We start from the raw sequence: 14,484 nt of genomic DNA, 5'->3' as shown, positions 1-14,484 counted from the left end.
ATGATGTTCTGAAAATTAGATGAAATATATGCATGTAAATGCAACCTCCCATCGTCTGAAATCATTCTGCACGATATGTGACTCTGTACTTGCTTAATAGTACTAATTTAGAGAGCACATTTGTTTCTGGAGGCGTTTCAAAAATCTGCACAATATCATACATACAAACGTATCGCCCAGCTGGTTTTCATTTCATGCTGTCTGTTCTAAGAGTCACAACATGTTTTTCATCACTCACCATGATCTCCATGGCCGACCACCGTGATGTCCCCCAGTACATGGACATCCCCTGGTTGATCACATGCGTCATTGCTCTCACTATCTCTGTAAAACAATATGAATACAGACGTACAATGTCAATAATTCAACAGTGGATGGCGCCACAATAGCAAACTAGAGGAAAAATAAATCTGCTCATATTGATTTGCAAGATCCTAACTTAGAATATTTTCACATCATGCATTCAAAACCTATACGACAAGAGAGCTAGTTTAGGTGTCATTCTCAAAAGATGATGAAAAATATATCAAAAAGACTTGAAGATTTAAAGAGGACTTTGGGAACTTCAAAATTTAGCCTCAGTCAAAATGGCAAAAAACAGATCCTTCAGACATTTTCAGCCTCTTGGTGATAAAGACTTCTCTCCTCTACAACTCCTATGTAGGCAGATATTGTTTGCTGGGCTCACACTGCTTAATGTGGCCAAATGCTGCAGGGGTTAAATGAAAAGATTCAGCCAACCTTGGCCGAATGTTGCTCATTCAGGGGAACAAATTATAGCAAGTTGGAACTGAAGGGGCTGAAGTCAACCACAACGGCCTTTGGTGGTTTGTGTATTTTTGCCTGCAGATTCAGCATGAAAGTCAGAGTTGGTGTAATAGTGAGTAAGCAAAATTGTTTTAAATAAAAACCGTGAACGACTTCCTCAAAGGAGTTTTTAACCAAGGACGTCTCAAACAGAAGGAGGAGGAGGAAGAGGAAACACAGCTATTACTTTGAATGTGCATCTGTTGAATGCTTCACACAAACTTTCTCACTACCGAGGAAAACAACAAGAAGGCGATAAAGTCATTTATGTGATTGCTTTGGTTTGTAACTGCACTCAAACGCGTGAATGAAACATCTGCTAAATTAGCACAATGCAAATCTTGGGTGCAAGACGCGAAGCAGAGAGACTGGAAATGAGGGTGAAGAGACAAGACCACAGCAGAGTGTGATTAAAAAAAGAGTGATTCCTTTTCATCAGTAGTTCTCTCTCTGGACCGAAATGTAGCTCAGCGAGAGACAGAGAGCAAGTGTGCGTGTGGGTGAAGCAGGTGGGAGGGTAGAGGAATAACAGTACATCTGCTCCAAAGAGGGAGAGAGAGATTCTGGAGGGATGGATGGACAGAAGGAAAAATAGTGAACCAAGCAGGAGCCGTAAAGGCACACACAGTTCATGAGTTTGCGACTACATGAATAATCTTGGCGCCTAGAGGGAAGGACGACAGCTTGATTCATGGCCACGTCCACGTCTTAGTGTCAAGTTTCTTTTCCACACGGCCACAGTGAGTCATCACCTCCACCAACAGATGCCACACTGAGCGTGGAGCTCAGGTGATATATCCAGCGAACGCAATCAACACCCGGCTCGCGAAAAACCCACAGCAGCTTTTTGATGTGGGTGAAGCTGTGGGCAAATGCATGTGCACAATCTGCAAAATCTACTCCGTCCCTACGCAGTGAACATATGATTTAGTGTACATTCAGATGCAAAGATTGCCATCAGTTGTGCATCCAGCTGGCAATTAGCTCAACAGAAGAGCATGAAAAAATGGAAATTGAAGCTGGCTGCCTACTATGGTAGCTCTGGAATCACTCATTAGCATATATATAAGAGAATCTTACAAGCTGCTTGGATGCCAGCCGCTGTCAGACTGTCCTTGAGCCTTCTCACAGCAGCAACATGCCCCTGAGTCTGAACATTTGGCTACCTTCAGCCAGCAGGTATCACAGTAACCTCCTCACTGATGGGCAGATAACCGTGTGAGAATTTGCATATTGAGAGATGCTTCTCCTTTTTGAAGCTTACATCCTCACGTACAGGGCAGTCTTCAATATGTCACATCCCAGGAGATTTTCAATGCCTGATGAGGCCCCGTCTTAGTTCTGAGGTCGTGAGAAGCAAGGTTTTGAAAATGCAATGAAGAGAAGGATAGATGTACACACTGGGTGAGATCATCCTGCATTCTCTCCCGTATTGCTAAGCATTTGAGGAGTGAGACGGCATCCACTTAAAAGAATGTCCTGACATTTGTGTTCAGTATGCAGTGGAAGTAAAATTTCATTTGCTCTCAAGAGAAAACACTTGGCCGGAGGGATTGATATACAATCTTTTTATTGATGCGGTGTGTGCTTTTTTCCTTCGGCCTCTTTATCTTTATTCTCTCTGTCGGGGATACTCTCATACTCAGTTGATTGAATGGACTCAATTCATTTCATATTACTGCATCAAATAAAATCACATTTTGAGTGGCAACATTATGCAGAGACTCAGACGGTTTACTCTGCAGGCTACGGTGTATTTATTAATAAAGTGAACTGACCATGCACGCGAGAGGCACAGATGCATCTCCTAGAGGCACCATTCTCATCATATTTTGCTATAATCTGAGTATTTTTCTAAATGGCACAATTTGGTGACATGCTACATGAGATGTCAGCCCGGGGAGAACTTCTTTACAGTCCCATCACTACAGCTGACAGATCCAACAATAAGGAACAGCAGAAGACATGAAAGAAGGAGTCAGAGCCTTGCGAGGAAGTCAGACATTTGTGACACACAGTGGGGCCGTCCCTGCCTGGGTGTTGGCCAAAAAAAAAAACACAACAAGTCGACAGCATCGTAGAGAGAGGTGGAGTAGCGAGGAGTCAGAGAAGGATGAGTAGATGAGAAGGAAAGCAGTGATGGTAACAAAGACAGACTCTGTAGCCATGACATCACTTTTTTCGTCCCCAAGGCGACACGAGTCGTCTCACACAAAGTCGAAAGTCGTTAAAGTCACAAGAACATTTACAAACACAAGTGCGTGCAGAGGCACCTGTTAGTTGGCTCAATATTCTTATTTTTATAACACCTTTGGAGATTAAATGCTTTCATTGATGTGGGAAATCCAGTTTAAGTTTCTGGAGCATGATGTGGGTGTGTGGATCGATACCTCAGAAATGTGCATAACAAGTCCTGCAAACTGCAAATGCTCACAGAGAAATAGAAATGAACTATTTAGAAGATACGAGCCTCTACACAATGACTCATAATATTCATCATATTAGTTCCTGCATCATGTGTTTAATGTGCAATATCTTATCATATCGTATCTTATGCACAGCTGTTTTATGTTGATAAAGACATCAGGTGTATCGCAGACCACACTGTGTCTATCTATTGTCACATGTATCTGTGTATATTTTTCATCTGACATCCTTCTCTGTTCACTTCCCATCATCCTGTCAGACTCTCAGTCAATCATTCTGTCGTTCGGATTAGACTCCTCGACACAGTGAAGTGACTTTATCTGTACAGCCAAATTACTAAAAGGTTTGACGGAGCATGCTGTGGGGCCCGCCTGCCAGTCACCAGTACCACCAGTGACAGCGAGGCCCCTGGAACGATAATATGACAGATTGGCCTCCCACGGTCTGCTGGCTCACATGGGAGGAAGCAAAGCGAGGCAAAGGGGAAAGAATGGAAAATATTTTGGGAAGATCAGTGGGGCTCCATCTTTTCCGGCAGCTACTACTTGTGGATGAGGGAGTTTGTGTGAAAAGACAGAAAAAAGGGGGCCCAAGTGTCTGTGGTGGCCGCATCAAAAGGGAGGAAGTGTCTCAAAGAAGTAAAATGGTGACATACGGTAGATGTGTGGGAAAGGCAGCACTGGAGTGCAAAAGGAAGAGAGCGCACAGTAGGGCTTGTATCTAGTGAGACCAGCCCAAAAATACACCAGCTTCCCCCGGAGGGGCCAGATAATCCTGCTTCTGAAGAACAGGCAGGGCTGGAAGCGGGTGCAGCTCAGAGGCCCTGTGGAAGCTCGCGATCCCGCAGAGACGGAAGAGAAATAGAGGGAGACTGGTAGACGAAAATAGAGGACAAGACATGAGGCAAGACTGTCAGATTACTTGTAGTGTGTGCGTCAGACAGGAAACGCACACACTTGACCACAAAGACGAACCCCTTTGGTCAAAGTCAAAGGCCACCAGTCGGGCAAGGACAGCAGTCTCATCAGTATTTCTCACCTTCTCAGTTTACAGAACAACATGTATTGTCCCTGCCCCAACCCTCCACCAGCCCCACCAGCCCTGGTCACAATCACTCACCCTCCATGGGAGTGTTGCTGTCTGTCCGGTTGGCAAAAACCACATCCACATACTCGAGCTGCATCCTCTGGAGGGAGCCCTTTAAGCCTGAAGTGAGAAAAGAGATGTTTGAGTAAGACATGGGCTGGAAAAAAAACTGAAGAAAAAAGAAAACACATAGGATGCACTAGCTGTGGGCATATTTCTTGTAGAGCTGGAATATGTGTGCGGATTCATAGCAGGTGGCCTGGATCTGCAGAGAAGACTGATAGGGTGCTTTTCATTATGCTTTTCTTTCCTCCTGCAACATGGAAATCACACATCACGGAGGACCTTTCAATCCCTTAAATGCCCAGGAGACATGAAGTGAGATAAGAGGAAGCTTCTTCTAGAGCTTAAAGCAAGAAAATGCAGGTGTTTCCTATCTCTCACGTTCTAGCTGATGGGAGCAGCTGACTCGAGTGAAGGAAGACACATTAGCATAAAGAAAAGCACTCGTAATCACCTTGGACAGTTTGCTGTTAATCCAAATCATCTTAATCATGTAGACAGGAACAATTTTATTGGGCAGGGGTGTCAAACATGAGGCCTACGGGCCAAAACCGGCCCTCCAGAGGGTCCAATCCGGCCCATGGGACGACTTTGTGAAGTGTAAAAATCAGAAAGAAGATATTAACTGCAGATTGTAAATTTGCAAAACTGTAAATTTAAAATTATTTCTAAACCGTCACTAGTTGTTTTGATCATAAAGTAGAATACTAGATTGTTATTTTGTGTCTCATTTTTTCATTTTTGTAGTATTTTGTGTGATTTTTGTCTGATTTTGTCTTACTTTTGTCGTTTGTCTCATGTTTTTGTCACTTTGTTTCTCGTTTTTGTCGTTTTGAGTTTCCTTTTTGTCTTGCTTGTGTTTTTTGTCTTACTTTTGTCATTTGTGTTTCGCTTTATTCCTTGTTTTGTAAATCATTTTTGTCATTTTATGTTTTTTTGGTCTTGCTTGTGTCATTTGCCCACTTCTTTTGGTCACTTTGTAACTTTTTTTTTTCCTCTTTTTTGTTTTGCTTGGGGCCGTTTGCCTCATTTTTTGTCTTGTTTTTGTTGCTTTTTGTCTTTTTTTTGTCTGATTTTAGTCATTTTGATCATAAAGTAAAACGCTATATGGTTCAGTTCCAGAAACCTGTGACTAAATGTTTTGATCCTTTGTAGATCCTCTGTGATCTGTAAGTTGTAATGTGTAAATGATAAACTGTGGCATAACGTTTCTGAAATTTGTTTTAATTTGCTTCAGAAATTTCTGGTTGTTCATGATGTTTTATAAAAAGATAATTCCTTAAATGTGAACATTTTCAGAATTTACTTTTTTGGACTAAAACAAAGGAAAAATCAGTGGTTATTTATAGGTTATTTTGCTGTGATTTCACTGGTCCGGCCCACTTGAGATCAGATTGGGCTGAATGTGGGCCCTGAACAAAGATGAGTTTGACACCCCTGTTACAGAATATCTGGTTTGTTTGCAGGATGCTAAACGTGTGATGATGCCCAGATCAGAGGAACAACACACAGAGAAAAGACATTCAAAAGTCTAGTAAGGTCAAGTTAAAGGAAAAGAAGGGTGAATTAGATCCCAAGGGATTTGAAGTCACCATATTCATAAACATGGCAAAGTGACAGTCGACTTCATGTGACTCAAGGCCTTCCAGCTGCATCTGCCACATCTTTAGATCCGGCTAGCTTCGCATGTGAATCTGAGTTGTCATGTTCAGTCTGGTTTACCCAGTAGACTCCATGTTGTGGTTGCCAAACAACAAAATGTGACACCGTTTGCAACCCTGTCAGCACTACCAAGCAAAATAAAATAAAAAAAGCAAACTGTCCTTTATCACTTCAATCCTACGTCCATCATAAATTGCCAAATAACGTTGTTTCCGACTGCTTAACTTAATAAGAGATGATTTGCTGAGTGCTAGCTTGTGAAAAAGAAAGCCTCTCTGTCCTATATGCTTTATGAAGGTTAATATTCATATGAGCTTCTTGGCCCAGTAAATAATGACAGATGAGTGATGAGTGATCATGTGGGCAAAACACCAGTTACTAAACACTTGACTGGGATTCAGCTGTCATTTATGTAATTAATTGCATGTGTTCGGTTCCTGCTGTGAAATGTTTTCTACGTTTCCCACTGCAGCACATTTCAGTACTGTAAATGAGCAAAGTGCTATGATCCAGATCGTTAAGCTTGTGGGCATGTCTGTTTAGTCTCTTCCTCTAATCAAAGCAAAACTAGATCATGTTTGAGAGGGTGACAAAACACATTCTTTATCTTATGAATGAAAGATTTAATTTATAAGCGATATGCTAAAGACACTTTTAACTGATACAGTTTAATCGTGGCTAATGGCAGCTTCATTTGGCAAACTCTGAGCAAATAATGGATAATCTTCTCGCTTCACATTATTCCTTGCTACAAAACAGAGAGAAAAGACAAGGACGAAGTAGAAGTAAAACAATGGGACTCCTTTGTGTGGTGTAAATAATACAAGATGTGGCTTGAAGTAGAAAATGCAAACTGAAAAAAGACATTGTTTTTGTTGTTGAAAAATGAAATTCTGATCTATATTGGCAACATGAGCCGATCAGCCACAGCATGCTACTGGCAAGTACAGTGAGACTCATTGATCATCTCAATACTATGCAATGTTCTCCTGAGAAATGTTGGTTTCTGGCGCTCTTATGGATGTTACTTTGACACGTACCACCCACATAAACATTGAACCATGGCAACAGCACTCCCTGATGGCAGAGGCATCTCCCAGCAGGAGATCGCGCCCTGCAGCTCATAAATGGTTCAAGGAGCATGATAAAGAGCACAGGATGTTAATTTGGCACCTATTATCCCCAAATTTCCATCTGCATTTGGGCATATCCCTACAGAACCCAAAGGATTGGCTGCCAATGTCTTAGTGGGACCTACACACTATTAATGTTGTGGCTGATCGGTGTAGGAGCCAGCAGATATGGCGCTCTAAAAATAATAGAATTGTTGTTATTAATGATTGTTTTTTCCTATCACAAATATTTAGCTGTGTCTATTATACAGCTGTCATTTTTTTCAGCTCATTCATTGCTTTTCAGTCAGACTGATAACTGTAGAAGGTTTAATCACCGTCAAGCCGAGCCTGGATCAATATCTCCACGAAAATCCTGCACCTGTGCAATCCTTTAGCTTTCTTACAGACTTAAATGCTGTCGGTTGAAGAGCCAAGCAATTCAAGGGGAAGAGCATAACAAGAAAACCGAGTGATCGGAAGAAAGGTCACGCTCAGAATTTGCTGGAGGAGTAACATTGTATATTGAGGAGAGGCTGGGAGACGGCAACAAAGTATTGTGAGCAGATGAGCTTCCATTCACACACACAGAGGAGCAGATGAGAAATGAAAAGCGCACACAGGAGGCTGTCACAAAGGAGGACAGCAGAGTCATAGAGACACAAGGCAAGAGGCACTATGGTGCTCTGGAGTAAATGTGTGCGCGTATGGCAGATTAGCGCCAGAGGCGTCATCATCACCCACTAATCCCAGCTGACAGTTATACTCTCTGCACCACCGTTACAGCCACTTATTCCTTCCTCTGTCATCCGAAACCCCACGATCCCAGAAACACCCATAACATGGATCCTAATCTGAGCCTGCACCGTCATCACGAGCAGTTTCCACTTTCTGTCTCGTGGATTAGCTTGAGTTTACTGGCTGTGAAGGGGGTCTATTTTTGGAAACCGGGAAGAGATGTTGCACAACAAAGCTACTCTACTAGTGTCTGCGATGAATAATGCATTTAATTATGTGTTTTACGAGAGAGTTTTTGAAATGCTTGAATTATCATTGGATTCCTTTGTCCTGTGAGGAAATTGCTGAACACACTTGCTGGCTGTTCGAGTGACCTTGACATTTTATTGCACTGCCCCCTCAGGTTTAATCTCAGAGGATCTCTGCTACTGATCGTTAAGTGTTGACATCCAATCATAACCAGCGAATGTCACTTAATCAAACGATTCATTGACAGGCCTGTGGTGGGCCCTTCAACCAGCAGTAAGGAGGATGGTGTCAGCAGATGTTTCACTTTGTTAGTTCATCAGATGAAACGTGTCAAACCAGGGGTGAAAGTGACACTGCAACTTACTGTCTCATGAATACCATCCATCATGGATAGGTTCAACTGTGGTGCCATTTTTGTGTCCCCTCTCCATCCTCCCCTCCCTTGTACATTCTGTCTACCCTGTTCGTCTCTTCTCACCCCCTCTAAGTGTATTCCCCATGTCTTGTTTAGGGGGAAAGTTGCAGAGGCTGCAGTGAATGTTAATAATGTGAGAGAGCTGAGTCATTGCAGGAGGTGCATTGCGCTGTGGACCGGATGGCAAGCTGTTGGAGAAGCGGCGTGAATCTAGTGAAGGGCACCATGAAAGTTTTTTCACTACAAGCTGCAGCAAGACCAAAACTCTTCTTAAAGAGGCTAACAGAGGAGACGCTAAAATGGATCCTACGATGCAACAGATTCTTAGACAGACACCTGTAAAGGTATTACAAGCAGCAACACAACAAAACATCTGTCAAAGTCCGATGTACCGCCGGCGAATACAGCATTCAGATTCAGCTGCGTGCACATCAAAGAGGTGAGAAGAGATGCAGACAGGAACAAAGAGGGAGGAGGAAAAGAGATAAAAGAGGGAGATTACGGGAGTGCAGCGGGCCTCATAGTGATGGGGTGATGTGAAGGACAAAGCAGAGGAGAAGAAATAAACCTGTTACCTTCAATGATGTGTTTTCTGTTGAGGCCTCTCTCTGTCTCTGCTCTGCAAGCAGGAGGGAGAAAAGTGCATGTCAGCTTTGCCAACACACAGAAGCACAACCATTAATGCACATATGTATAATTATCTTGTATGTAAACAACCAAAGGGAAATGCAGTCATTCAAAGATCCCCAGTGTGCCTGCAGACAGACAAACTGTGCAGTGTGTCTGAGCAGTGGGCAGTCATCCATTAAACATTTTCAAGCTGAACGACCTTTGTTACAACATCCAGTAAAGATGTCCTGTTAGGGCCAAAAAATAGTTTTGAAATAAAAGTTGTCCCGATGTCTAGGACATTACTCGGATGTCTGCTGGACGTCCTTCCTGGATGTTCTAAGAAGAGGGTCTTTGCTTGCCAGAATATTTCTATATTACCCATTTGCAAATTTAAAGAGAAAAAATCTGTCAAGAGAGAGCCACTACACAAATGAGGTTCCGAACAAGAGGGGAACCGGTGACCGTTACATTTCTAATCCTGAGCTAACCAGCCATTGCATCAAAGAAATTCACACCACAGGCTTAAGCAAGGAGAGACAGACACTGGTCACTGTGACAGCCCTCACAGTACAAATAAGCTGACCATGTGACACATGATGAGATGTGAATATAATTTACATGTAGATTTATGGGCATGGAGTAGAGTCCTGTGACTGTCTGATCACAACCTACTAATTAAATAAATTGTTAATCAAATGCTATTGTATTAAAAAAAGATAAATGCATGTATCTCGAGGAAACAACCTCATAACCACATTACACTTTTTGGGGTCCAACCAAAACCGTTTTTGGCTATGCACACAACACTTGCTGTCAGTGACTTCCATGCTAGCACAGTTTTGCTGAATTGCAGATAAAATAGCCTATAGGAACTCTATCTAGGAAAGAAGAGACAATCACATTTTGAAAAATGAAAGTTTGTGCAGCCTGGAGCAATTTTCAATATTTCAACATGATTATATTGCCCAAATACTTCAAGATTCATACAGCATTTGCCTTTAGATACAGAACAGATAGAGGATAAGAAAGCACATTTACCCAAGTGCTTCATTTATGTACAGAGATTTGTACTTTTTTTAAAATTCCATTTTCAACTTTATACTTCACCTCACTCCAGCTATGTTTCTATATTTACTAGTTTTGACAGGCTATTGTGCCAAGTTCTGACAAAGAGAACACCATCGTCAACATTTTTACTACCAAGACAATGTACAATACAAAACGGTGTAACTAATATCTAAAGTAAGTAAGGCACTCAATTGTGGTATTTTTCCTTTTACTTTAACCTTCATTCAGATTCCAAATGGACACCCAATATTCAGTGTCCTAATTTCCTCCGTTTTGGTCTCCACCAGCTCCTCAGGAAGATATCTGGCTCTGTAGCTGCTAAATGCTTCATTATGTTTACAAGCTGGCCGCTAAATTGCCTGCCATGTAGCACTAAGCATGCAGTGCTTCCCAAAGCGGAAAACAGCTGCTGGTACATCTGAAAATGTGTTTACTCAGTCACTTTACAATTTTCCCCATCTTTGCATTTTCTTTTTTTTACTTTCTTTCTTTCTGTTCCACTGTGTTTCTACTTCTTTTTTTTGTTTTTACGAAGTTGCTTGCTATTTGTTTTCCTTTCCATCTTGCTTCATTTCACTCTTTGTCTTTCTGCCGCCCTTTCTCCTTCCTGTGGTTTTCCAGTCTGCTTAGGGTAATATTAATGGATTACAAAAACAAAAACACGCCATTCCTCCTTCAGATTATCAAGAAGTGCAATAGGCAGAAAATATCAATGTGCAAATGTGTCTCCTGCATGTCGGGGAAAAGAGATGCTTGAAAAGCCTCTCTCAGTCTCACGGCTCACTCAGTTGGGGGTTAAGCAGTTGTTCTCTAAATCCATTTGAGGTGGAGACTAAAATACCTTGAAATTCGGAGAGGATGAGCTTAAGTTAAATTTACACCAGTCTACTGAGCTATATCAGATTTAAAGAGGTGAAGTATGTGTAGTGGTGGAAGTTGGACTCCTCTCAGCACAAGCCTGAAGACTTTTAAAGAGGAAACGTGACTGGTGCAGATAGAGAGCAGAATACGTCAGCATGACGGCACAAGTAGATATGACTGTTGGCAGTTTGGCAAGAAGTAGGAGGATGGCCGAGGCAGTGAGGACGACGGGGACAGAATCGTGGCCATGTTTTCTGAGCGTGCCATCCATGACCATGTGCCTGTGGTTTTTTTCTAAAATGTTTGATCCTATGTCACGCTCTCTGCAGCTGTAGGCAAAAGTTTTAATGTGTAGCCTGTTTGTTGGGAGATAGTCTGAACATCTGAGGAGGGAAATTCACATGCTGGACACACACATGTATGCATACACACTTACTTTCCTCCCCAGTAGAGCTTTGTGGTGATCACCAGGCTGGATCTCCTGAGGGAAGACAGACAGACACATCAAAAGGGCATAAAAAAAGACTTTAAAGATGGTCTCAAAAAGACGTGTGTTTTCATGACTGTGGCTACATGTGCGCATGACGACATTCACAGACTCAGACCAGCTCTGCACCTTTTTTCAAACATGTAACTTATCTAATATGAAGACTCGTAGATGGGACTCTTTTCTTTGTAGTCTAACAAGATAGCTCCCTCACTATAAAATCCCCCATGCTTGAATGATCAATAATTTAAACAGATCCAGAGCTGAGGTGAAAGCAGGCAGAGAGCTGGCATGAGATGTGGAGAAGGGCGATACACATAACTGGGGTTTTATCTCTGCAGTGTGGCGGTGCATTCAGTACAGAAAAGTGATGCTTTCTATTGTGGCGTGACAGACTGTCACTCAGCAACGCCTGCTCGGTTAGATATTCAGATCTGATGTTTTTTTAGTGTTCCAGATAATGACTGGATTTCATGGATAGGTGGGGATTTTTCCAGTGAATTTGAGCTTATTAACAAATTTCCACCTGAGAGAAGTGAGGAAGATACACTTTCTGCATCTTCAAACACTTAATTTTACTATATGGAGTGCTTTAAAGCAGATACACAGACATATTAGATGTAAACATATTGTACACACACATGGCATGGCTAAAAGTGTTGAGCTGCTTTTAACGGTTTGGACAAGCTCCCTTGATTCCACTGATGAGGAAACTGAAAGCTAGCACCAGGGGGTCCCACATACACACAAAGTCATTCCTGAAAGAAACAAAAATAAAGATGCTGGCAGCTCGTTGTCCAGATTTTGTCTTGTAATTAAAAATAGAAATTTCCTTTTAATTAACAGTGTGTCCACAGTTTAAAAATAAACAGAAAACTGGGCCTTATCTGCGTTATGTGTATCTAAACTGTAAACACAACACTGGTTCTTCTGAAAAGGAGGTGAGTCTATAATTAAAAACTTTTTAAGTTTTTAATTATTATATTGTTAATAAAAAGGGATACTTGATACTATTTAATGGAGAATTATAGTAGAAATAAGCCACTGTCTGTCATTCCAGAAGTTATCTACAAAAACTGCAATTGTAATGTAAATGCATAAAATAGTCAAAAATGAGCTGGTTGTTTATTATGCAAATTTTTTTCCTCTAATTAAGAAATAAAGATTTCAGATATTTTACAGTTTACCTGCTGCAAAAACAAAAACAAAAACAAACAAACAAAAAAGTCCAATACTCTACCTAAAAATGGGATTGTTCTGTCAGTTATTGTTCATCTACAGTGATAATAATACTCTTGCTATATATATATATATATTTTTTTTTTTTTTTACATTTCCATGTCTGATGAGTGAAGTATAAATCTGAGGAGGCAGTTGAAAGAATAAGAAAATCTACTGTTACACAAAATTGTGTTGATTGAAGCCATGTTAATGGTCATGCTGCTCTGTCATCCAGCCATTCAGTGATGAGAATAAAACTATTTTCAGAAGTCCATGGCATCTAAACAAAACTTTTTTTTTGTTCTTTTTACTGACATTTGACACAGACATTCATGGTGACCACAGTATGAATTATAATAATTAGATCCTAAGAACTTCCTCTAGAAGCGTCATCACATTAGGATTTCCAGTAATTTTGCTTCTGACCATACACCTATGAAATAAATCGCAGCTTCCTGTTTTTGCATGCTAACACTGCAAACTAGCATGATGAACATAGCATAAATTATACCTGCAAAGCAAGCATAAATACAGCTCAATATGCCTAATATAATCTTTCTTTCCCCCTGTTGCATTAGTTTTTTTTAACAGAAATACTCAATACTTTTTCCTCTGTAGGCTGCAGAACTCAACTCAAACGAAACAAAGCCTAACGTTAGGAAAACGTCCAGGGCCCAGACTAACGCCTGTGACGAGGGATTATAATTAAATATTGCTTTATCTTAAGTCACCAGGCCAAAAAGGGACAAACGTTTTGGACAATATTGCATTTCCTGAAGTCGTTTTCTATTCTAACACGACAAGACTCCATGCACGAAGTGAGGCCGAGAAAAGATGACTTTCTGGCTGAAATAATATCAGCCCCATCCAACACCTTTGTGATGAACTGGAACGCCAGCTGTGAACCAGACTTTATCACCCAACATCAGTGCCTGACCTCACTAATGCTCCTGTGACAGAATGGGAGCAAAAAACCCTGCAGCAAGGCACCACAGTCTTGTAGCAAACCATCATGGAAGAGTGAATGCTACCAAAGCAGCAAATTACAGCCCACAGATTTGGAATAGCATGTTCATAACATACATTTACGAGTTTAATGCCCATATATCGTCTATATAAAATCTAAAATACGTTTTTAAACCATTACATGTCGTTGCTTTGTTTAGAGACTACACTTTACCTCCAGCACTTTTTCTTGATGATGTTTCCCAGGATTATCTCTGCTCTGTAAAGAAAAATACACAAAACACAATGAGATTAAATCTAAGATGGCCACTTCTTATACAGCTTGTAAGCGTGAGCGTTATCTGCCACACATCAGCAGCATGACTGCCTGATTAAAAACCAGAAGGAGTACAAGATAAAGGATGAACGCCTCTTCTACTGTATGCTTGGATTTATTATTTTTTTATTTAATTTACCCCCACGCAGCTGCTGCACGTCCCACATTACTCACCTCAACGGTGTCCAGGCCTATAAAGTTAGATGGAGCTGTGAACATAATGGGGCGCCTCCAGTGATGAATAACATTATGTAAATCGCTTTACAGTCTCAGCTACCTTTCATTTTTGGCCTCCTCAGGTGCGTAATTCCTGGTCTGGGGCCAAACCTTGTTAACGTCTCGTGCCGTATGGGGAAAAGAGCTGACAAGACCAGAACAGTGCTTTGAGCAAGTG

General features: G+C 41.3%; 1 protein-coding gene across 1 annotated transcript in view; it reads right to left on the bottom strand.

Moving 5' to 3' along the window:
- kcnab1b (potassium voltage-gated channel subfamily A regulatory beta subunit 1b) overlaps positions 1-14,484 on the bottom strand; it is a 32,015-nt gene that overhangs the window by 2,487 nt on the left and 15,044 nt on the right. The window contains exons 6-10 of the mRNA XM_022202109.2: positions 13,989-14,033; positions 11,537-11,581; positions 9,135-9,178; positions 4,354-4,440; positions 239-324 (exon numbers count right to left, since the gene is read on the bottom strand). Coding sequence (XP_022057801.1) covers positions 239-324; positions 4,354-4,440; positions 9,135-9,178; positions 11,537-11,581; positions 13,989-14,033 — 307 coding nt within the window. The remainder of the gene's footprint in view (positions 1-238; positions 325-4,353; positions 4,441-9,134; positions 9,179-11,536; positions 11,582-13,988; positions 14,034-14,484) is intronic.

Source organism: Acanthochromis polyacanthus, chromosome 9 (assembly GCF_021347895.1).
Source record: "Acanthochromis polyacanthus isolate Apoly-LR-REF ecotype Palm Island chromosome 9, KAUST_Apoly_ChrSc, whole genome shotgun sequence".
In the NCBI taxonomy this organism is placed as follows: domain Eukaryota; kingdom Metazoa; phylum Chordata; class Actinopteri; family Pomacentridae; genus Acanthochromis; species Acanthochromis polyacanthus.
This window is presented reverse-complemented; position numbering and strand designations above follow the sequence as displayed.